At 47.9% G+C, this 24568-nt stretch overlaps 1 protein-coding gene across 10 annotated transcripts in view; it reads right to left on the bottom strand.

Moving 5' to 3' along the window:
• The window catches only part of Abcc8 (ATP binding cassette subfamily C member 8), a 74397-nt gene that overhangs the window by 17197 nt on the left and 32632 nt on the right, over positions 1-24568 (bottom strand). For 3 of the 10 annotated variants that reach the window (XM_026398970.1, XM_077797527.1, XM_077797526.1), the window contains exons 11-21: positions 17807-17847; positions 16468-16613; positions 14575-14680; positions 14312-14428; positions 13859-13934; positions 13099-13204; positions 5023-5058; positions 3477-3515; positions 2721-2819; positions 1582-1666; positions 876-956 (exon numbers count right to left, since the gene is read on the bottom strand). In XM_026398970.1, coding sequence (XP_026254755.1) covers positions 876-956; positions 1582-1666; positions 2721-2819; positions 3477-3515; positions 5023-5058; positions 13099-13204; positions 13859-13934; positions 14312-14428; positions 14575-14680; positions 16468-16613; positions 17807-17847 — 932 coding nt within the window. Of the gene's footprint in view, positions 1-875; positions 957-1581; positions 1667-2720; positions 2820-3476; positions 3516-4998; positions 5059-13098; positions 13205-13858; positions 13935-14311; positions 14477-14553; positions 14681-16467; positions 16614-17806; positions 17848-24568 lie in introns of all 10 variants that reach the window. The other 7 variants (XM_026398971.2, XM_026398975.2, XM_026398974.2 and 4 more) reach the window with 5 other exon arrangements.

Below are 24568 nucleotides of genomic sequence, written 5' to 3'. Positions count from 1 at the left end.
CAAGGATCATGAATAAGCTGGAACTTCATAAAGTGCTGAACATGTGTCAGATGCTAACAAAGACTAGGAATCTTTATGTTTGAAGTGTCTTGAGTAAGAAGTGCTGCATGGTAGGATAGGGGAGAAAAAAAATTTGGTATCAGAAACTTTAAGTTCCTTTTCCCAACTCCCTATCTAAATTACCTGCCTCTTTCCTTCTGTTTGATTGACTTCTCTTCAAGGTTCTCTTCCAGGAAGCTCTCCCTGATGTTTCCAGCCCTCACAGTTGTCTGACCCTTCACAGTCTGTGCCACAGTTGGGCTCTGACCTGGATGTGCTTCCTGAGTGTGGGCGAGGTCTGTCTCCCTGATCAAAACTCTAAATCTTCAAGGTCAAGAGCTGGGTCTTAGGATTCTTTGTTATCAACCAAGGTTGGCATGAAGTAGGGCAGGGAGGGCTTATAAGTTTTCTCTCATGTCTGACTGCTAGTGGTTATCTAGAGTGCTGTGTTGAGGATTTTGAGGCCAAGTTAAGTTCTATGGGAAATAATGCAGTGATCAATTAGCAATGTCTGTCCTGAGCATTGCATTGTAGCATGCATTCCGTATGTGTGCCATTCTGACAGTTGGGCTGCATGTGTGTTTATAGGTTGAGACTGTCCTGCTAAGGGGCAGCTTCTAAGTACAACTTGCCTCCCGTCATGGTTGCTGCTGGGCTCGGTCTAAAGTCTTTGTCTGCATCAGTTTCTCCATCAATAAGATGAACAGGCAATATTTCTGGCAGGAAAGATTTGCTGCTGGAGAGGGAGACTGTTGGGCATTAGTGCCTGTGTGTTTTTGTAGGCATGTGCGTGTGTGCATGTGTGTGCATGAATGTGCACGCAGGGTGGCACTCACCAAGAAGACCACGTTGGTGTGCTGGTAGAGCGCTCGGGCCACACTGATTCGCTGGCGCTGACCACCAGACAGGTTGATGCCCTGTCATCAAAGGGGAGGAACAGATCATGCCCTCAGCCATTCATGGGAGATTGTTCTGGTTCCTACTGGACCATGAGCCATTTGAGACTGAGGGCTGGCTCTCTTCACCTTGCAGAAAGAAGGAACGTGTACATGTTTGCTGAATTCATTTGGAAGTGGGGAGCATGAACCTCAAGTCTGAATATTCATCATGTAGATGCTAGGTACCATCTGACCAGTGTAAGAGGACAGAGGAAGTGGGGATTTAAATCACACCCAGGAGAAGACCATAGGAGAAGCCAATATATCTAAGCTTGTGGAGGAGGGAACTTACCTGGAGAATGAACAGGAACAATACAACCCTGGGTCAAGAACAGTGCTATATGTGCTCATAATATATACATGGGGCAAATGAAGGAGATGTCAAGTCATCCCCAGCCTGGGCAGGTGCTAAGCTGACCTCATCCAATAGGTAGGACCGAGAACCCATCAAGAATGCCATTATCAAAGATATCCGGTTTGACCCCACTGCAGGCAACTTATCAGCTTCCATCCCTATCCTTCTTCCCAGTTGTCCACTCTCCCTGAGAAGGATCTCTGGGAAGAGTGGGAGTGATGGGTGGGGAGCAGGGAGGCTGCTACGAACCCGTTCCCCAATCTGGGTCTGATCTCCATGGGGCAGGATGTCAATGTCTGGCTGCAGGGAGCAGGCTTCGATGACCATCTTGTACCTGGAGAGGAGTGGGGGCAGGGAATGTCACTGATCAGCCTGGCCAGAGTTGAGCCTCAGCACTCGCACAGGGTCATTAGTTTCTGGGTATCTGTGCCCAGAATGAGCAATGTCTTTACTTAGGCCTCCTACTTAGGTGCAAGCAAACATCATGTGAGCTTCAAAAGAGCTGAGGTCAGCACCTCATGCAGGCTTGAGGCAGGTTAAATATTTGAAGGACAAAATTGGATGAGAGCAAACATGTGGGGTTAAGTGACAAGAGGGAGCCCACATTCTCTGTGCAGTGGGAAAAACTGCAGCCAGAGCCCATGCTCAGGGTACCACCTGGGAAAATCACTGCTGGTTGGTTTAGGTGGTAATGATGATGGCTGGTCAAATATTTGCTTAGCCTGATCTTTTCATCCTTTCCTGGCCAGCTCTTAACCTGGGAAGGTGCCAGCCAGGATCCATGGAGGCATCAGAGTGTCTTGGTGACAAATGTGTTCTTAGGCAGCTTTGGATTTGAAACCCATTTCAGCTAATTATTGGCTGGTTACCTAATCTTTCAGAGCATTGGCTTCCTCGTCTGTAATATGGGAATAATAACATACCCACCTCCTGAGGTTGTTGTGGGTGTTAGGGACAATCGCATGTACAAGGAGTTTGGTACCCTGCCTGGCACCTAGTAAGACCCTAACAAATGCTGGCCTTCACTATTATCATGGAAGGAAAATAGTGCATAAGTCTGGGAGCTGAAGGTGGGGATTGTGAGAATGGAGAATCAGATGGAGCTGGTCAGTCGGCCCACCAGCCAGGAGACTAGGCAGCACAGCTTTCTCCTTCCTCTCACCCACGAGCAGTGCTGCCCCATGCCCCTGCACAGCTGGATCCTTTCCAGATGGACCATATGGAGCTGGCTGGACTCCCAGGTAAGTGGCCTGGAGAGTAGGATGACTGGGTGCGGGTGATTGATGAGGGGCAGGGCAGCTGGTGGGGCCTGGGACCAGCTGGTAACACTGCCAGAGACCAGTTCTTCCCCTCCCCCAGGACCCTCCCTCCTCCTGGAGATTTTTTACCTTTGTTTGTTGAAGGGACTCTCAAAGGTGATATTCTCTTCCACAGTAGCATTTAGCAGCCATGGTTTCTGAGATGCATAAGCCACTGGGCCTCTCTTCCTGAAAAATGCAGGTTGAGAGGTGGGGTTGGGGGGGCTTTCTTAGGGGTTTATTCTCAGAACAGGTGTCAAGCTGATGGCTTAAACTGGATTAAAGTGGTGGGGCAGCACTAGATGGGAGGTACAGTTGGCAGAAATTTGTACCATGTGACCTCTCCCTTCTCCAGGGCCTGGGGCAGGTTTGGGTGTTCCAGGCCTCAGATGGCTGGGGAATAGGACCTTGGCCTTCTTCAGACTACACCCAGCCTGCCCCAGCTTTGCAATCAGCTCTCTTTCCTGGATCTCTACCCTGAGCCAAGGAAGAGCCAAAAGTGTGATCAAACCAGGTAACCACTCCACCTCTGATTTCTTTATCTTCAGTATTCCAGAACCATTGGACTCCAAGGGAAAGAGCTTGTTTTTTCAAAGAGGAGCCAAGGGAATCACATGTGGTATAATGTGGTTCTCAAGAGCTCTTCTCCCCATCACCCAACCCTGAGATCTGGCATGAAGAGTACAGCCTGATGCACAGACCCTTTGTGGGGCACAGAGCCTGCTCCTGCCCACCCAAGCAGCTGGGGCTGGAACCTAGAACTGTCCTCAGGGTGATTTCACCCCCTCAGGCCTAGAGTTCTCTGAGGGAGCCCACCCTGGAGGGCAAGTGTCCCTGATATGGTACCTGATATCGGAGTCAGCCACTGTCTCCCGCTCCGGGCTGCTGTGGAGGAGGAAAGACACACTTCAGGTTCTGTCTTCATAGACCACGTCCTCCATAAAGATCCCAAGCTCCTTTGCACCCTGAGGCCAAGTCTGCAGCTACAGGTGAGATGGAGTATGGCCATCCCAGGGCAGTCTTTGTTGACTGACCATGGAGGTGTTAGGAGATCCTGGGGACCAGTTCATTTAAGAGTAAGAATGGGGAGAGGCGTCATTGTACAGGTTCTTGAGGGTAACAGCCCGCTCAAAGGAGTATAAAGTTCAAGATGTGGTCCCTGAAGACCAGCCTTTTCATCTGGGCTCAGGTGATTAGGTCAAGGTCTCAGGCTGCCAAGACCAAACACATTGTTGGCCAGCAGCACTCTGGCCAGGCCAGGCTGGGCAGCTGACAGCAGCACCTGCACTTTGCAGGTGGGCCACTATGGCCCAGAAAGCCAAGAAGGACTCCAGGGTGATCTGCGGCCCCACGTGGCCCCGTCAGAAGACAACTGTGGAATCTGAGGGGTCTGCCAGGAAAGAAATGTCAGCTGTGATGCCCTTGTGCTCTGAACTGCCCGGAACTGCTCCAGTGCCAGAAATTCTGTCACTTTGTTCTTGTTGCATACACCCGTACTTGTCACATGCCATGCCCATGACTGACTTTTGGCTCAATCACTACGGCTTGAGAGGCTGGGCCTCTCATCACTTTGGGGGTAAGATGGGAGAAAGGGCAGATAAAATACTGGGAAGTGAAGTCTCTTTGGTGTGGGAGAATGAAGACAGGAAGCTTAAACTACACAGTGAATCCAACCCCCTCCCCCATCCAACCTCATACCACCTTGAGAGTCTCTCCGGTGTCTTTGGGAGAGGGTATGGTAGGGAAGGCTTTGAGGGTCTTAGAGCCTCTTTATCTATTTTCCTTGGGTTTTTTGGACTTGCTTTGAACACAAAGCAAGAAGACTGAGTTTTCTCTCTGAACCCAAGGGGAATCCAGCTCTTCTTCTTAGACATGTTTCTCAATTTCCTCCACATTTTCACCCCATAGTCTTTTTTGACATGTTTTTCTATTTGTCCTTTCCTGCCATATTTTTTTTTAAATTTGGTGAGTTTTAGTATACTCACAAGGCTGTGCAGCCATTATTATTATCTAGTTCCAGAACATATTCATCACCCTGAAAGAAACCTGGTACCCATTAGCAATCCCTGCCCTTTCCTTCTCTCTCCCTTCAATCCCTGGCAACCACTAATCTACTTTCAAAGTCTTCTCACCATGAAATTTTAACAGCACAGATGTATTTATGTACTATGGCTCTGTGGATGGGCACAGAGCATTGTAATATCTGTTTTCTTTCCCCCAAGAAACCAAATTTCACCCTCATTAAGAATGCATGGCCTAGCCTCACGCCTCTGAAAGTATGTGGGCTGCACAGCCTTGAATCCAACATAGCATTCCCACTCACAGGCCCCTCACTCCCACCCAGGTCCTTCTCTTTGTTGGGATCCACTTCCAACCAGTCCCGAGGCCGTACCTGGGGTCCTCTCCTGTCTCACCATCAGGAAGGCTGCTGGGCACAGATGGAAAGATCAATATCAGTTACTTCACAACCCATTGCCTTTCTAGGATGCTGAGTCTTTGGGGGGAGAAGCAATCCCCCCACCTGGCCACCCACCCATGGTTGGGGTATGGTTCACTGGGTTCCAGTTCTTGTTTTGAAAAAGAAAGAAGAAAGAAAGGAAAGGAGGGAGGGAGGAAATGTGGGTAGCTCTTGCCCCAAAGAAGCCATTTGGGGACAAGTGCTTTTTCCCCTGCCCCAGCCTAACACTTCAATCTTCCAGAACCAGCCCTCTGCCAAGGAAATGAGTGCTTTGGATAAGCACAGTTGGGGGAAAAATGATCTGCTCTGTTTTCCTACAGGTCTTACTTTAATAATACTAAAACCAGATAACATTGATTGAACTTTTTAAGCACTATGATAAACACCATAAGAGTATTATCATTTTTAATGTACAAAGTACCATATGAAGGAGGTTCAGTTTAATTGTTTCCACTTTGCAAAAAAGCAGTAAGGCTCAGAAAGGCTAAGAAATTTGCCCAAAGTCACACACCCATTAAGTGGCAAGAAAACAAATCTGACTCCAAAGTGTCACATATCAAATGTTCACACTCCAAGACTTCACTGTGATTTCCCACATGATAGGTCTGATAAATTCCTTCTTGCTAGGAAAACCAGGAAGGAAAAACACAGAGATAGAAAACAGCCTAATGAACCCCTGCTTGGAGGCAGGACTAAATGGAGACCCCGATGCATAGATCATCGCCAATCTCCTCTGTTCCTGTTCTCTGATTTTTGTGGTCTCATTTCATTCTCTTAACCCAACCTAACCCTGCATTCTGCAACCACTGGATTGCTGTAATTTACAATTTACAGACAAGCTGTTGACATGAGACAGATTTAAAAGAAAAATCAAAGTTGACAAATTCCAACTCTGTGGCCAGAGAGCCTAGATAAGCTCATCTCTGGAGTCCTTCTGCCTTGACTGTTCCTGAGTAGCAAAGATTGTTAATTCTGCTACTGCAGAATCCCTGTGGACATCAACACCAGTGCTCCTGGCCCTCACGCCATGAGCATCATGGTCTGGGGTGTTCAATTAGCCCTTATAATGGACTACCTTACTCTCCAATCAACTCTTACGCAAGCCTTTCATCCCCAGAGGGATTTTAAGTCAGGAAGAGCATCTGTTTCAGCCTCCATGGTGCTTAGGGCATGACAGGTCTACAATAAATGGAGGCTGTTAACAGGCATATGAGTAATTGGGGAAGAAGAAAGGGAGGGGCTGGCATTCTTGTTTCCAGGCTCTGTGTGAAGCTGTCCACACTTACTGTCTCACCCTATGAGACCCCTATCATCTTATCCCTGCTTTTCAGATGAGGAAATTGAGCCTCAGAGTTTGCAGAGCAGGCCTAAAATGAGAGAGATAGGAAGTGTGTGTGTGTGTGTGTGTGTGTGTGTGTGTGTGTATACAGGGAGGGGAGCTGGGGTGTGAATCTGGGTTCAGCTTCTCTTTCTAGTGTAGCCTAAGTTTTCTAGAATGAACGCCTCAAGGCTTTGTGTGTATGTTTCAATCTGAAAAGTAAAGAATGGTACATCTTGCAGCCACTTTCGCTCACTGATTGCTGGGGTCTTAAATGAACACCAGCTACATTCTATGTCTCTTCTGCCTGCATTTTGGGGCTCCCACATTCTTCCTCACAGCAAGGCAAAAGCTGGGCACATGTGCACAAGTTGAACCAGGAGCCTGTGCTCCAGGGGCTCATGGTCTGGTAAAAGCTGTGATGGCCACAAGAAAAGCTGGAACAACAAAGTTTTAGAGCGCTTTTGTGCAAAAGAACACACAGATACATACACAAATACATATAGAAAACAGTGGGATACTTCTTGGTGGTGGACTGGGAAGCTGTTGTACCTTCTTTCTCCCTGTGTATCTTTTCTAACTTAAAGTGCATTCTTCTAGAATCAGAGAAAAAAACCCCGCAATCTGATAAGGTTATTTGGAAGAGGAAGAAGAGATGTAAGAAAATGAGGAAATTTTCACAGATGAAGCCAGAGCTGAGCCAAACCTTGAAGGGTAAAAGGACTGTGACATGGAGGTGATGGGAAGAACTGTGGGACAGAGGAAGACACAGTGCATGGAGCCGGGCAGTGTGTACATGTAGGAAGAACACGGGCTCTACAGTTTGAATCCAAAGGCTTTGCTGCTCACTGGCCATGAAATCTGAGGCAAGCCTTTGCCTTAGAGGAGTTTCTATTTCCTTATCCATCAAGTGGCGGGGAAAGGAAGAAACCTCACAATGACAGTAGGAGTGTGAGAACTGTGGGGAATAGTCCTTTCAGACCAGTGCTTGGTCCTCAACGAGCAGACAGAGGGGTACTCAAATGCCTCCAGCACTCACTTAAGACCTAGCAGTGAATAAAAGGGAAGAAGGACTTTGGGAAGAGTAGGTTAGGCCTTATCCATTTCCACGGTCCATTCTTCCTGCCAGACAGGGTTGTCACTGTCCTGAAACTTAACCCTTCACCCTCAACACTCTGTTCAATTGGTGCTACTGGGTCCCAAGGCTGAATCTCCAAGGAAGAAAAGGCAGGGCTTTTATTTTCATTGTCCAAGTGAGGAAACTGAGTCTCAAAGAGGTGAAGTAATGTGCCCAAGATCACAGGGCTGGTGAGTAGCGATCAAGGTCACAACCAGAGGCCTCCTGGTTCCAAGCCTGGCTTGCCACTTCCACACCTCTTTCCACATCTGCCTCTCCCAGGAAACCCAGGGGCACCTGTGCCCCTGATCCCAACTCCTGGAAAGGTCCAGGAACTATACAGCAGGTCAGACTGTAGGGCAGCCCTGAGGAGAACCTTTCTTCTTATCTTCTGAGGAATCAGGGACCTGGGCAGGCGGCCTTCTCACCAGCCACTCAAGACAACAGGTTCTGAGGCAGGCCCAGGGCAAGGAGCACCCAGGCCTCCTGAGGGGGCACAGACAGACCTAATGTGTGTCATATGTGGAAGCCTCAGTAGGTGGTGGCAGGGGTCTCAGGAATCCTCAGTGAGACTCTGTGTGCAGTTCCTCATCTGGAGGTGAGACTCTCCTCCCCACTCCAGTACTTTCCTCCAGGCCCTGCTTCCTGCTGGGTCCTTGGGGACATTTAAAAATCATTCTACTGTGGATATTTCTGATCCTATTCTTTATTTCCTGGGAAAGAATTCCACCTGAGTGTATCTGCCAATATTGACTTTTTATTAAAATGTTTTCCATTTAAAAATTACAGAGGAAATTTGCAAATTCCCAGGTTGACAGTTCATTGACGCAGAAAGCCAGACAGGGGTTGGTGACTCTTACTAATGTGAATGCTCAGAGTCCAAGCATCTTGGCTCCAGATCTCTGGAGCCAGGCTGCTGATAAGCAGGAGCTCTCCAGCTCAGTCAGCAGGACCTTGGCTGATGAACCTTCTGTGCCCACCCTGGGCTCTGTCTGCACACCCCTGTACATAGAGGCCTTGTCAGCCCCCTGAGAGCAGGGACCCATTTTTTTTCCTTTATAGCCACCTACACAGAACAGTTAGAAAATACATATCTTGCACTGGGCATATGGAATACAACATGAAACCTCAAGGAGCCCAGTGGCATTGGGGAGACAGATGCATTAGCAAATGACCACAAGACAGCTGAGGCACTACTAGGAAGCATTCATTTCAAATGTTGATGGAAAAGTTTGGAATTTGGGGTTAGGGGAAATCTTGGGCAAAGCATGTGGGAAAGATACATCAAGATGCACTTATAGGGGCTGGGTTGTAGCTCAGTGGTAGAGTGTTTGCCTAGCATGGGTGAAGCACTGGGTTCAATCCTCAGCACCACACAAAAATAAATACATAAAATAAAGCTATTGTGTCCATCTACAACTAAAAAAATTAAAAAAGAAAAAAGAAACTAACCAAAAATTTTTTTAAAAGATGTACTTATAATGACAGTCTTTTGAAAGCCACATGTTTTCCTGATCTATTAATTTAGTAAGTGAATTAATTTTGCAAAGGCACTCTGGGTTCAGAGAGACAAATAAGATATGGTCCCTGTCTCTAGGGAGCTCACTACCATCTCTCCCGGGAGACAGGCTAGAGTACATTAAAGAGCAGTAGGGGAATTTTGTTCTTGGCAGAGGTACATTGTTGAGTAATAATGTTTATAATAATATTTATAGGGCACTTGCTACAAGCTAGGTTAATCCTCACATCAACCACATGGGTAAAAAGTGGAAACTGGAACAGAAAGCTTATGGAATTTTCCAAAGCACAGAGACCAAATTTGAACCCTGGAAGCTTGGCTCCACAGTCTTTGCTCAGCCATACTTAGTTCATTTGGTCCTTGGGGGAATAAATGAACAGTTGTACCAATAAACCAAGGCTCATGTCCCCAGAGCATTCTCCACACTGCGCCTTTTAATCCCCCAACTTCCTGCCTTGTGTCTCCTGTGTCTCCAGCCTCTTACTGGCTGCCTGGTCATCAGGGCTTACTGGTATGGATGAAAACATTGGAGCAGGTTGGCATCACTCTTGTCTCTGGCTGCAGATGGGCAGACTCCCAGGAGGGGCTGCCAGGTCAAAAGCTATTTTGCTGTTGGCTCATTTTACAAGCACATCATCTTTGTAAAGACCTGAGGCCCAAATCTAGAGCATGGAGCTCTTGCAAGTAGTGGAGGAGCACCTGGCCTCTAGCCCCACATTCAATTCATATACAGGACAGATGGTCCCGACAGAGCTATGTGTGCCCAGGATTTTGTTGGAGAAATAGAAGAGAAGCCGATTGAGTTGTGTCTGCTTAGACTTTTTCTTTTAGCCACTTTAACAAGCTCCTACTTGGTCTCCTTCCTGGAATCAATCCCTGACCTCCCCCCACCCCCGCCCCCCATCCACCATCCTTTATCCATAGCATGTTTCTTCTACAGCTTTGGGACTAAATCTTATATCCCAGGCCTGTTACATCTGAGCTAAGCCAAATTCACTCCTTTAGTCCCATCTCACTGTACCCTACACCCCCAGTACTCCAAGAACACAGAACTATTTTCTTTCACATCGGCAAGCTTTTGACTATGTCCTTACGCCTGCTTGGAACATCTTTTTCGGCCACCCCCGCTTTCTCCATCGGCGGCACCCATACTCATCCCTGAGGCTTGCACACCACATCCACGGTCAGCTTTCCCTCCTTGACTGCAGAGATCGCTGCTGTTGCTCCAGGCTGTAGCATCACACTAATCTCATTTCCTCTCCTTTAAGAGTAGGGGCCACATCTTAACATTGCATTCCTGTTGTCACAGGGTCTGGCACACAATAGGTGCTCAGTAAATGTTGAGTGAGTGAATACATCAATGTAGAGAAACCAGAGCATGAATGGAATCCAGAACAAGTTCTCGTAACTTCCTAGGGTTGGTTGCAAGTTAACCTGATATCCCTCGCTCTGCTTGGGAAGGTCTGTGGAAGAGAGCAAGGTGGATACTAGAGAAATAAGAATCTTTGCATTGCAGCCTGTCTCCGGGAACAGAGTCAGGATCTGGGCCTGGACTGTCCAATGGGGAAAGGATGTATTGATGAGGATAGAATTCTGAAAACCCCATGCAGCGGCTCTGATGAAGAAACAGGCCTGTGAGTGTAAAGGCACACAGGCTGCTAGCCTTTGGTCAGTCAGGCAAGCTATTATTTTTTTACGATTCTTTAGTGCCCCCCGCCTTTTCCTCAGTGCACAGTAGAAAGCCCATATAATTGAACATCTAGCTTCTAATCCTACTTCTGTTATTTTAGCACTGGGTGGCCTCGGGCAACTGGCTTTACTTAGGTTTCCTAAGCAACCTCACAGGGCTTGGTGAAGACTGTCTGAGGCAATGAAGTGCTTTGCATAGTCCTGGCACATGACAGGTGTCCAGTGTTCCCTGCCCTGAAGAGGCCCCTTGTCTCGCCGAGGCTGGGGCACAGGTTTCCAAGAGAACAGCAGTTAGACTCTGGAGATTAGCACATCTTGAAGAATAGCTGGAGTCTGAAGCAGGGCTGAACTCCTGGTAAGCATGCCTGCTGCCTCTGCAGGGGACAAGGAGAGGCACTGAAGTTGGCTTGAGGGCAGGTAGGGGAGAAAAGGATGGAGAGGAGGCAAAGAAGAGGAGGAAAGGGACCTGGCTCAGAGAGGCTTTGATTTGCCTGTCGAGCAGGATACAGACTGACTTCTATGTGTTTGAAGAATAAACCCTGAGACTAAAATCCAGGAGGCTCCAACCCAAGGGAAAGAACCCTGGAACAGGGCCGCTGCTCCACATGCTGATGTAAGTGCCCCCAACTTCTCTGAGCCTTAGCTCCTGCTTCTGTGAAATGGAACAGGAAGACCCACCTCCTAGGCTTAGTGGGAGGCTTGAATGAGATCATGCTTGCTATGCCCTTAGCAAAGGGCCTGGTCCACAGCAAGTCCCAAGTAAAGACTGGTGGCTTTCTTACGCTCATAGTTCACTGGGGACTCCTGTCCTATTGCCGACACAGTGTTAGGCAACAGGCAAGGGGTCCTCACTCCAAAGCCTTGAGGGGCAGTCAGTAACAAAGGACTGACTGGCAAAGCAGACTTAAATCCAATGTCTGGATCTTCCCAGTCAGGAAGAGAAATCTTGCCAGTAAGACAAAAAAATAGAGGGAGAGATGCCTCTACCCCAAACACATTCTCATCTCAAAGGAATTACGGTTCAAGAGACTGACTAAAGTCATGGGAAATCCCAGGAGTTCATCTGCCAACCCATGTCACACAGAAGAGGCAAATTTGCCATGTTGGGCGCATACTTCAGGGACTTGTTGGAAAAGCAGAAAAAGAGAGCACATGTTGGTGTTTAGTCATTGGGCTCAAGGTCTTAGACTTGGCTCAGTTCTGCACTTATGCTTATGAAAACCTGACATCTTAAATAATTTTCCCCCTAAAAGTGATTGGTAGGAAAACTTGTTCTTCTGCTCAACTGGCTGCAAACTTTATTCCTGAATGAGGACTACAAACCCCAACTGGGTGCCTCTTTCCTGTGGCTACAGGAGGGCTGGCCTTGTGCTGACTGCAGGAGCTATCCTCTCCTCAGCTTCTAAATATTTTACACCCTCTTTGTTTCCCAGCTCTTCCTTCTTATCTTTTTAGAAGGTTCCATTTTATATGCATCTTTTAAAAAAAAATTTAAATGTATATATATATATTTGTTTTATTTATTTTATGTGGTGCTGAGGATCGAACCCAGGGCCTTATATGTGCTAGACAAGTGCTCTACTGCTGAGCCACAACCCAGCCCTATATGCATCTTTTTTTTTTTTTAATATTTATTTTTTAGTTCTCGGCAGACACAACATCTTTGTTGGTATGTGGTGCTGAGGATCGAACCCGGGCCGCATGCACGCCAGGCGAGCGCGCTACCGCTTGAGCCACATCCCCAGCCCCTATATGCATCTTTTATCAAGAGTTTTAAGAGCTTTTTGGAAGTAGGTGGATATAAATAATAGATCTATGACTCAGACTGGGATTCTTTCTCTTTAATTAAGAGAGTGATCTTTGCCCAGAAACCACCATTTGTCTGGGTTATCCCTGAGTCCTCAACATACCCACTGAATGTCCTGTGTCAACTTTGCTGATGACCAAGTTGGAAACTAATGTTGGCATTGCAAATTCCCACAAAGGGAGGTAATTCAGTTGAGTGAACTTGAGATTTAGAGTTAAACAGAACCGAGTTTGAACTGCAGTTGTGCCACTTAGTAACTGTGTGAATTAGGGCAAATAATTTAACTCTCATCTATAAAATGAGAATTGGCAACAGTAATTACCTTGTTAGTTATCTTAAGGATTAAGTGAAATAATACATACAAAGGACTCAGCAAAAAAACCAGTAAGGGTGAATGAACACTAATGATGGTGATGACAGTAACAATTAGCAGCATTTATTGAGTACTCACTGACTGCATACAGAGTACTCAATAAATACATGATACATCCTCCATGGAGAAGAAGAATGGTTGAAAGGAGGACTCCCCACTAATTGGGCCTGGAGGAGGCACTTATTACCTGTTCCAGAAGACAGCTCCTGAGATCTTCTGCATCTCTCCCAGTGCGGCTAGGAGGAGCGAGGACTTGCCGCAGCCCACCTGCCCCACGATCATGGTCAGCTGGCCTGCAGGGAGGGAGGACGGCAATGGGAGGGAAGCCAGGAACAGCCTGAGCAACCATTAATCAGAAGGACATTCAGACAGATATGCTCAGTCACGGAGCACTCATTATCTTTCCTCCTACCTAAAATCCCTAAGAAATTCTCTCTCGCTTTGAGTCTTTCCTTCTGGAAATCGACATCATCCTCTGGCTTCCCAGGCTCTTCCTCTACTCTCACCCCCTAGCCCCCATCCCTGATTCTCCCTCGTGCTTCCCAGTGTGAGCCCAACTCCTTGTGATTCCAAAGGGTGCCAACTGGGTCCCACCCCAACCCACCTCCACACTTTGCTCAAGGCACTGCCTGTCAAGATGTCCTCCCTACCTTTTCCACATGCCTTCCTTGGCTACTCAAGACTGATCATTCTGTGAAGAATCACCTATTCTGTTTGCAATGGTGGTCTGATATTAGGGCCCTACTGTCTCACTCTGCCCTTGCTGCTGCACATCTGGGCAGCATACAGATGCCTTGAGGACATGGCCCACCCCTCTCTAGTGTTCAGAGCCCAGAACACCCAGCAAGAGTGAGCCAAGGGCAGGTACTCAGCAAATGCTGATTTGGCTTTTTCTTTGTATATGGGGCAAGCTGAGGGGCCATCTGGAGCAGGTAGCCAGGCCATACCTCGGGGGATTCGGATGGTAATGTTGGACAGTGTGGGGATTCCATCCGGGGTCCAGGTGAAGAAGCCTCCGATAATCTTTATTGGCCACACCCACCATGCAGAAGAGGACAGAAAGGCAAGGGGTTCTCAAAGTGAATAGTCATTCCTCCCACCCTGCAAAAGCCAAAAGATACTGACTCCAACCTCCTGAGCACTTCCAGGGCAGAAGAATGGGGAATTGGCTTTCTCATGCTGGCCCCCTGCCCCAGGCACCCTCCTGGGAGAAGGCGGGACTCCCCACTGAGTGGAGACAGAAGCAATGTCCCTAGTTTTAGATTCCTACAGGCAGGAACGATGACCTCTGGGTAGACCTCTGTGTTCCATCTCTGGCTTTTTAGATGCTGAGCTTCCCCGGGGAGATGGTGCCGGGCAGCTGGGCAGCTGGGCATAGGGACACACGGTCTAGGACTCACCTGGACACAACAGTTGTCAGTATCCCCGTCTACACTGGGGGCCAGCCTTTGCAGAGGGCCCATGAGGTCCCGATTATCCTCCCGGGCAGGACGCTTACGGTTCACAACCTTGAGGGGCTGGGGATGATGGTTAGAAGGTGAGGACCCACAGGGCTGGGGGTCCCTCTTCCTGGGAGGAAAGGTAGAGGCGCAACATGGCAGGGCAGAGCTTCAGGCCTTAGAGAGCAATTGCTGGGAGTAGCAGGGGGAGGCTGGGCACTCACCACCGCCTGGTACTTGCTGGCTTGGCCCTGAGGTGCGGGCTCGCGGGGGGCACACTGCTCCTCGCGGATCTCTGCACTGGACAGGAACTCACTCAGCTTTTGTACACTGCAGAAGAAGCACAAAGACACCCCTCACCCCTGCCAGAGGCAGAGGAGGGGAGAGGGAGGGTGTGGCCTGAGAGAGCAGCTCTGAGAAAGTTCCTGGTCCTGAGGGTGGCCCCCACAAAGCCCACACTGGAGAGGGACAGACCAGTGTTTACCCCCAATGGAGATGGTACTAGATATTACCAGGAATTTTTACTTTAATTTTTTCAGGGATTTTCAGAGTTAGCTGGAGTGGGCTGGGGTCTGGATTAGAGGTTGGAATGGATAGTTTTTAAGGTTAGTTGAATGTTCAAGGTGGGTAGCTTGGATTATTAAATTGAAGGATGGTTGGCGTTCTAGTTACTGCTAGAGTTAAGGCTGGTCAGTGTTTAGGGCAGTTAGGATTAGGACTGGTTATTAACAATAGGTAACATTTTGTGAGCACATATGCTCATATAAGGCACATACATGCCAGACACTGTTAATTGCTTTATAAGCATTACAGGATTGAATCCCCATAACAAGCTGCTGGGAAGGGGTTACTGCTCATGGAGAATGCTCCTCCTGCCTCTTTACCCTCAGAATTTCCCTATGGACTTGGAGGAGGCACCTGAGGCTTCCCTAGTTCGGTTCATTCTCTCCCATCCTGAGGGTGTGGAAGCTCTATGGGAATGTCGAGAATGGTTTATATTCCTTTTCCTCCCTTTTGCTAAATGTCCAACAAGCTGGGTCCAGAAAAGCCTCACTGAAAGAGCCTTAGCTACCCTGGTGTTTTGTCTCTGCAAATAGTAGGATTAGAGTGTTTGGAAATGTGATGTTTTGGGATCAGCAACGAGGATCCTGTCATCCTTGCATTTGTGGTTTCCACACAGAATCACAGGGCTGGAGAGGGGTGAGGGGAGGGGTGGTCATTAGAAATCTCAATGCCAATGAAAGGAGGCAGCATAGATGCTAATTCCTGTTCAGCCAGCTACTCTTTCCACAGAGTTATTTCCCCTTTCATCTTTGAATCTCTGCTGGAGCTTCCTTGTGTAAACTGCTCCTTCCTTGAGGCTGAAGACACAGAGGATATTTGCAATGTGTAGTCCCACCAGTGACAGGTGAGGACATGGCTAGCTCTTTAGAGAGGCAGGATAGGCTCTTGCTTTCAAGGAAATGATTCAGAGGCCCGAGGAGATCTTCACACCCAAAGTATGGTGTTTCCCAGCTGAGCCTCAGCCTCTACCTTCAGGTTCTTGTTCCCAAGAGGGGGATTCTTCTCAGATTGGCAGTGTCGCTGCTGGGCTCTAGAGCCCAGAGCTGTAGGCCAATCATGGTGTGACTGCCAGTGCTTGGGGAAAGCTGCTGCTGGAAAGGCAGCACAGATGATCCTCAGAAAAATGGCGGATGCTCAGCCTGGGTAAGACAATCTTTCAATGGCTACTTTCTGACACTTCAAGGGATGTCACGTGGGGTTGGTGCTGCTCATTCTGGGTGAATCTGGAGGGTGGAACTAGGACTAGTGATTAGAATTTATGCAATTTCAGCACCTTAATTTTTTTTCTTTTTGCAGAGTTGACTTGGAGGTGACAGTGAGTCCCCTTTCCTTGGAGGATATAAACAAGTCCTTCTCCAATGTTGGCATGTTGGGAAAGGCTCACATGACCTATGTCCCTCTGACCAGCCATAATCAGCATCAGGGAGGCCAGATCCACAGGGAGGTGAGTCCTGGGACAAAGAACTCTGGTTCCAGCTGTTGCTAGAGCAAGCCCTGGTGCTGATACCCAAGCTGCTCATCCAGCACCCTTCCCCAGACCCTTCTTCTCTCACCTCACTAGAGCTTTGACCGTAGAGCGGACCACACTGGATAGCAGGAACAGCGGTGTGACCAGGATATGGAAGAGGGAGAGGGAGGCAAAGGCCACTGAGGGCGAGAAGTCAGACTCTTTGAAAAAGCTGACGTGGCCCACAAAGGTCTGTGGACAGAGACACAAGTGAGGCCAGGGTGACTCAGGGCATGGGCCCCCTTCCTCACTGTAGCACCCAGACCTAGAAAGGGAACTCTAAGACTGGCAGGGAGGGGGCATAGAAGGGACCTTTTGGTTAGAGACATTCATCACCCTCACAGTCATCTCATGAAAATGTCCCCAGCAAGTTTAGGACTTCATGTTGGAAAACAGGGGTTGCTCCCTGGTGATCCCTCCTGATCCTGCCCCTCCTTGCCATGAATGAACAGGGAGAAGCCCTGGGGTTGGTTAGGTCAGTGCTATAGATAGCTCATTTTTCCTAGTCTTTAGTCAATTAAAATGCAAAAACACTCATTGCAAAGCCACCTCCTCACTGTGCCTACCCAGCAACTTGACTGGCTCAGCAGTCTGTTACCCACAGGTCCCAAAGAGCTAAGCCAGGAACCGGCCCAATAAATCACATTGAAAGTGAATTCCCAAGCATGCCTGACAGACTGTGAACTCAACACAGCTCAGGGACACTGGCCCCAGGGGAAATAAATACGTCTTTTTAAAGAACTGCAGCCCTTATAGTGGCAGGGGATGGGAGGCCGGAGAGGGGCTGCAGGCTCGTGGGGCCCAGACCTTTCTGCAAGTGCACACTGCCTGTCCCCATTGCCAAGCTACACACAGCTTTTGTCAAAATCACTTTAGAAAACCACCATTGTGATATATCATGACGTGGGGACTTGCGGGTGGCATGTTCTTAAGTATAAAAAAGCAGGTTACACAACTGCCTGTGCCACACAATCCTATTTTTGTAGAAATGACATATCATATGCCTTAAAAAAAGACTGGAAAGAAACACCCTAAAGATGGTAGCAATGGGATTATGGGGCACTTTAATTCTTTTTTTGTGTTTTTCTTTCCGAATTTTCCATCATTTCCACAATAAATGTTTCACTTTTAATAATTAAAAATATTGATAGCTATTTTAAAAATGAACTTTAATTTCTCTAAATCCTAATTCTCAGATCTTCCAGGCCTTGAGGCAAAAGCCCTGCTGGGGTCAGTTATGGGAGGGATCCATCCCTCTAATTCAGCCCTGACACTGAGCCCCCTCTTCTAAGGTCTCTGTGTGGAAAGGCCAAATCTGGATGGCTCCCACTACAGATCTCCTCCCCACCATGCCACCCCTGGAGATGGAGAAAAGATCCACTTACAATAAGGACGGCTGCGATGGGGATGGCCGTGTTCATGAAAACTGCAGAGGAAGAACAAGGGTGAGTTTAGTGGGAGGAATGAGACAGCAGGACATTAAGATGCCCAGGATAGTGGGGGCACTGCAGCCCCATGGGGTCCTCTCCCCAGCCTGCAGGAGGGGCTGGGATGAGGGGAGGGACAGAACTCCAGTCCTCTGGCCTCCGTCTCCTTACCCTGTTTCTCTTATGCCTGACTTAAGTCTTCATTTAAAGGCTTAGGTGCCTTTATTCTGCTCCATGTGAAGTGGGTGAAGGAAGCCCTGTGGGAAAGTGGTGGGAGAAGGACTGCAGTGCTGCTGCCTGAGGCCAACTGTGAGGTCACAACATGTTTCCGGAGGCTCCAAGAGGCTCCAAGCGGCTATTCCTTCCTCTGCTTTAGAGGAAGGAACAGACACGTCCCTGCATCTACCCAAGCCATGCTTGCTATGATGCAGCAAGCTTCCCAGTCTCCTCTGCTTCTTGGAAAAGATTTCAAACTCATCCACATTGAGGTATTAGTGACCAAGGATAGCTTACATGGGGTCTTCCCTAGACCTAAGGCTTAGAGTCCATATTAGGTGAGTCAGCTGATTGGCTTCCTTATTCTAGAAGTGAAGCCTCAGATCCTCCATATGGACTCCAGGGAGCAAAGGTATCTAGTGTTCAAGTCACACAGGACGGAGGCCCTGTTAATTATACACTAGGCATCCTTGAGTAGGTCATTTACCTTCCTGGGCCTCAGTTTTCTCACCTGATTTTTATAAACTTGTACTTACCGGCTCACACACTAAGGTCCAAGGAGATAATATAGGTGACAGGCTCTCTGAGCCCTGAGTGCCACCTGAATATCATATCTCATGAGTGACTTGTGTAGACTTGCTCCACAGATCACATCTCTTTGCCCAGAATGTGAGATACCCAAGAGAGCCCTGATTCTAGGCCTGGCCTTCCTGAAAGAGCAATGTCCCTGCAGCAAAAGTGACCATCCCAGCTGCTACCTTCCCTTCTCATCTTGCTTCCTCCATTCTCTTCCAGGCAAGCCCAGAAAGGAGCCTGTTTATGTTATTAGCCAAATTATACCAGAAAGACAAGAAGTCAGGAGCCAGGAGCAAAAGGTCAAGGGCTTAGCCTATGCTCATGGCCCCTGTCTAATGAATGGCAAAGACTTTGAAACTCTCAAGTCCAAATAGTCAACACCATTCCTGAGGCTGGCTGACTGCCTGTTTACTGTGAGCGTCCTGTGCATGCTAGACACACAATGTACACTGAGGATAGGGTCCCCAGCTTCAGGGAATCCCAAAGCATGGAAGGACACACATGGCCATTGCCCTTTTGGGGATCCCAGTCAGAAGAAGGAGGCAGAACTATGCTCCCAGGCAGCCTGTGATATGATAGGAAGATGAAGAACAAGACCCTAGGAAGCTCTGGACCAGAGAGAAAAGACATTGTCCCCATTTGGGGGGAATTCCTAATCTGATGGGTGAGACAAGACCCATGCTACGGGGGAACTCCTAGCCTCATATATGGCTGGAGCTCTTGACACATTGCTCATCTATGACCATAAGGATTTCTTCCTTTTTTTTTTTTTTGGCAGTGCTAGGGACTAAACCCGGGACTTGTCTATGTTAGGCAAGTGCTTTCCACTGAGATATATCCCCAGACCCCTTTAAAAAAAAGTTGCCCAGGCTGACCTTGAACTTGCAGTCCTCCTGCCTCAGCTTCTTGAGTAGCTGGGAGTACAGACATGTACCTCCACCAACCATAAGGCTCCTTATTAATACCAGTGTCATACATGATTGTGCTTTAATTGCACTTCCTGATAAAGTCTGGGTGGTCTCCAGTTGTCCTCCACAATGTCACAGCCCTCATTTGTAGTTGCTAGCAGTGAGCAGCATAGCACTACTGATTACAGTCAAGGTAAAAGGGGCCTAGATATAGGACATAGGATATAGGATGGCCATTACTGGCTGGGGAGGACAGGAAAGAGGAGGACACTCATCAGGCCTGGGCCATTGGCATCACTGGCCACACAGCTCTGAATGAGAGGGAGCCCTGCCTCTCCCCTAGAGGGTCAATTGCTCCAAGATGTTCCCTGGGGCAGGGGCCTCTCTTCTGCCTTCCTTGACCCATCCCCATAAATTCCTGATGAGGAGGGGCTCAAGCTGTAGAAGACGTATGTGCATCAGCACCCACTGGCCCCCTACCCCAGGCTGAGAGCCCTCCTTCACATTCTGGGGCATTGGCTGGGAATTGGATTGTAAATTGGTGCAGCGTGCTTGGAAAGCAATCTGGTGCTTTGTAGCTAGCGCTACATAGAAGTTCAGACCTTCTGATCCTGTAATCCGTCTCCTGGGAATTTATCCTGAATAATCATTCAAGAGAAGCACAAAGCCATCAGCAAGATGGTGTTAGCTGCAGTGCTATCCATCACAGTAAAACAAAGCCACAACCCCAGCAACAAAGCACCCAAACTAAATAAATTCGACACTTCTAACAGGAGGGACTGTCTTAGCAAATGATGGTACATGACCTCTCAGGGAGATTTTGCAGTTGGAAAACATGTGATAATTGATATTTTATTCTACTGCATGTTTTTCCTGGTCATGATTTTTTAAAATTTATATTTTTTTCTGTTTTGTTGTCTTTATTCTTATAGCCATCTGAACTCCTTTGAGAAATCAGACAAGCTATAAATAAATTTAAAAGTGAACATTTCAAAGCTGATGCAGCAATATAGAGAGTGCTTATGACATAATTAATTTCCATGCTGTTCTAGCTATTGTATACAGATGATGAAGAATGAAAGTGTGATTTTCCAGTTTCTCTACCTTCTTCTGGAAAGATGCCAGGGAGTTCCAGGTCCCCTTTGGGGTTGGGGACTAGGATAGCGGGATCACTGTCTGCTTGTGTTCCAAAGGCCTCTCTGGAGACCATCCATGGCCCCTGGGGTGGATGTGACCAGCTCTGGAGATGCCAGTGCTGGGAACTGGGAGACCTGGGGCTGCTGTGGGCCCTGGCTCCTCTCTGAGCACAGCAGACAACTGGGGTTTGGGCATGGGTTGCTGGGCATCCACCCCGCTGTCATGGGGTTGAAGACCTGAGGCCTTGCTCCCATTTTCCTGAACTACATAAAGCTCTGCAAGATTCTAAAGTGGAGGGAGGGATGGGAAACATAACCAATGATAGATTTCTCCCCTACTGTGGCACAGAGTGGGGTGACTCACCTTGATTTGATTCAGAAAAAAACAAAAACAACACACAAAAGATGAAGAACATAACAGGATTCAAATCTTGAGTGATAGGTAGCAAGACATACTTGTTAAGTTATGTTAAGTGAAATAGAAGATGACAGAAAGACGAGAGTGTGATGTTGTTATGGAGGGTTAGATTACATGTGGGCAGGCCTGAAGGTGCTATCAAGCAAAAAGGTCTTCTGTGATGGTGCAGAGATATGGGTATTTTAAAAATTATTCTCTAAGTCTTATTCATTCAAAAATTATTTTTTGAGGTTCTCACTTATTTCAGGCTTTGGGCTGGGATTTGGAGGTACCAAAGTGAACAAATGTGTCAGTTTTTCCTACTCCCCATCCTAAATAAAATAATAAATCTACCAAATTCAAAAGCAGGGCTCAGTCACCATTCCCACTCCCCTGGCTTTGTCCATGGAATGCTGTTTGGCCTTGTGGGTGCCAGCCAGCACTGCAATACCAGCAGCTTTTCACTTCCTAAGCATCAAGAAATATTTCAGAAGCCATGTATCAGGGAGGCACAGCCAGCCATTTGTGCCTCTGGTTAACTTCATCTTGGTCCCCTGCAGAGGGATGGTGGAGGGGCCTGCTGCCTTGCAGCCTGGGTCTAATTGCAAGTTGCAACTCCAGGAGGGGAAATGTATTTTGAAGTAACAGGGCTATTTCCCTTTCTGTCCAATTGTCAGAGAAGTAAACAGAGGGGGAGGGAAAGCAGGTAAATAGTATTTCTATTGCTGGAAGCTGTGGGAGCGCATCAGGAGGCCACTCAGTCAGACTGATTTGTGACTCCTAAATTGGCGAGCCTCCCTGACCCCTCCTCAGCCACCCTCCCTGCCAAACCAGGCCAGGACAACTCACTGTGGCTGCATCAACTGGCAGAAGGAAGGGCAGATGTTGAAGAATTTCAGAAGAGCTGGAAGAAGGAAGGGGACGAAGTTTCAAGGTCACCTTGTCCCCCTATGCTAGCTGATCTGACCACTGAGGGGGACAGAGGGTAAGCAAGATTTGTAAATAACAGGCAGGCTCTGGGTTGGGGAGAGGGGCTATGCTAGGTGCCACCATCTTGCTGGCCCCCAATGCTCATGAGTGGCTGAGCTGTGTTTTGGGGTTTCTTTGTTTTTCAGGATGCAGTATGAGGCCAGTCACATTGACTGACTGTGATTCAGACTTCTGAGCACAGAATGCTAAAAGAGATGGCAAACACATCTTTCACTTAAATGCCTTCCATGGCTCCCTCCTGAAGCACAACACAGATGGTCCTGCAGGAGCTAGTCTTGTCGCCTTTCTTCACCAAGTTCTGCAGGAGTATGGGACACACCATCATCTCTCTGGAGGCCTTTGTGCCTGCTCACTTGGCTGACTCAAGGTCAACCTGAGGGAACCAGCAGTGGGTTCCACCTCTGATAGGCCTTCCCTGACACCCACTGCCCCTGAGAATAGATTGGATACAACTTATAACTCTTATGGGTGAGAGAATACCCTTTTCTGTTCTTGTCACTTATGACACTAAGCTTCTCCAGTAGACTGTAAGCGATGTGTGGGCTAGGACCAAAGTGTTCTCACCTAATGCCTAGGCAGGGCCTAGCTCATGGGAGATGCTTATGAATATTTGTTAAATAAGTGAAAAAAAACAAAAGACCCAGGTCAGGCAAGTAACACCAAAAAAAGGGGGGGCACAGATAGAGGGGCATTTGGAACTGACTCTGTGGCTCTGACCACATGCACAGCCATCCACAAGACTGTGAGTGCCTGAATCATGCCCACTCCTTCCAATATCCACTTAATTCCATGCCCAGGGCTTCCATAAAGCCTGGCACAGAGAGAGAGCCCTGGAATTGGTGCTGCAAAAAGGTCAAAATGAACTGGAGGCCTATTGGTTGGTTGACTGATAGGACCTATGAAAATGCCTTTGTCTCCTCTGCAAAGCCTGTTCTCAAAACAAAAACAAAAACAAAAAACAAACAAACAAACAAACAAAAACAGCAACAAAACCCAGAAGCACCTAGAGTTCTGCTGCTTCTGTAAGGAAATGAGGACTGAGCTGACTTCTAAAGGGACTAACCACAGCACCTGCCTTTAGCTTTCTCCCACTTTGTCTTCTACTCACTGAAATCCTTTCTACCATTCAAGGTGCAGCCCAAGCCTTTTCTATGTTAATCTCTGTGTAACCTCTTTGGCCACTTGGGCTTCTTTCTCTGTGCTCTGCCATTTATACTGGCAGAGTATACTGGCTAAGGTCCTCCATGAGTCATTGCACCTTGATGAGCTTCAGTCCTTTCTGCTATACAATGGGACAGTAGAGCCACACACCTCACAAGTCATAATAAGGATTAAGTGCCGTCAGACTTGCTAGGCAGCCAGCACAGAGCTGGCCACACAGTTTGATACTTATTGTCACATGGTTCTATGCATGTGCCCTCTGACTTCTCAGAGAGCATAAACCAAAAAGACTGCAGAGCATATCTTATGGTTCCCTGCATCATCCTGGTGCTTAGCATAGGGAGGGGCTCACATATACACCTCGCTTAGCATCCACCAAGTGACTTACATCTGTTTTCCTTCAAAAAGAAATATGGATTCTGATGTTGGGAAAACTGTGTCTCTTTGCTTTTCAGTCTTCTGTGCCACCAGGGTGCCACATATGGGCTGTCAGTGACATTGACAGTGAGACTATCAGATAGAGTATCGGAGGCAATCTTGTCTGCCCTGCAGGCTTGAGTGAATGGCCAGCAGGCATCCTCGGCTTGGGCCTCATCAGGAAACATGACTCCCAGGTTCTTCTGTGTTGCCAGGACCCCATGACTGGCGCCAGGGGTGAAAATAAGAGATTCCCATTACCTCAGCCTAATGACCTGTGTCTTGATCCCAGTAACAGGAGGAGGAAGTCCAGGAAGAGGCAAATGAGAACACACTGCAAACATGTGCCCGTGACTGGGCAGTACCCCAACACACCCATCTCTCTCCCACTCCCAGGGCTGGCTCATGAGAAGAGACACATCTCTGGAAGGATGACACATGGAGCAAACAGAACCCACCTTTCAGCGCTCTACCTGAAGGACATGAGAACTTATTCCTTCCAGCTAGTGTGTGTTTCCATCGTTATCCAGCGCCCTCTCCACCACCTTTCCCAACCTCTAGCAATCACTATTTGTCCTTATGTGTCTGGCTTATTTTACTTGAATTCTAAAGTTCTAGTGCCCAGTGAGGGGACTATAGTTCACACTAATTATCAGGATTTGACCAGTATACATGGTATACATCTATCAAAATTATCACACTGTACCCCATAAGTACAATTACAATAATAATTTTAAAAATACCTCCTTGAGGCCTCTTCTTTTTCTATTCCTTTCAGAGGCAAACCTAGCTGTTCTCTTTGTACCTCTAGGTCACCTGGAGAGGTTCAGAGCCCTGGGAAGGCTCCTGCTTGGTTCCAGAGCCCCCTGCCCCTTCCAGAGTCATCTCGGCTCTTGACAAAATGAAGTCTCTTTCCTTA

The sequence above is a fragment of the Urocitellus parryii genome, chromosome 4 (genome assembly GCF_045843805.1).
Source record: "Urocitellus parryii isolate mUroPar1 chromosome 4, mUroPar1.hap1, whole genome shotgun sequence".
Taxonomy (NCBI): domain Eukaryota; kingdom Metazoa; phylum Chordata; class Mammalia; order Rodentia; family Sciuridae; genus Urocitellus; species Urocitellus parryii.
Note: the sequence above shows the minus strand (reverse complement) of the source record. Positions and strands in the feature narration are given on the sequence as shown.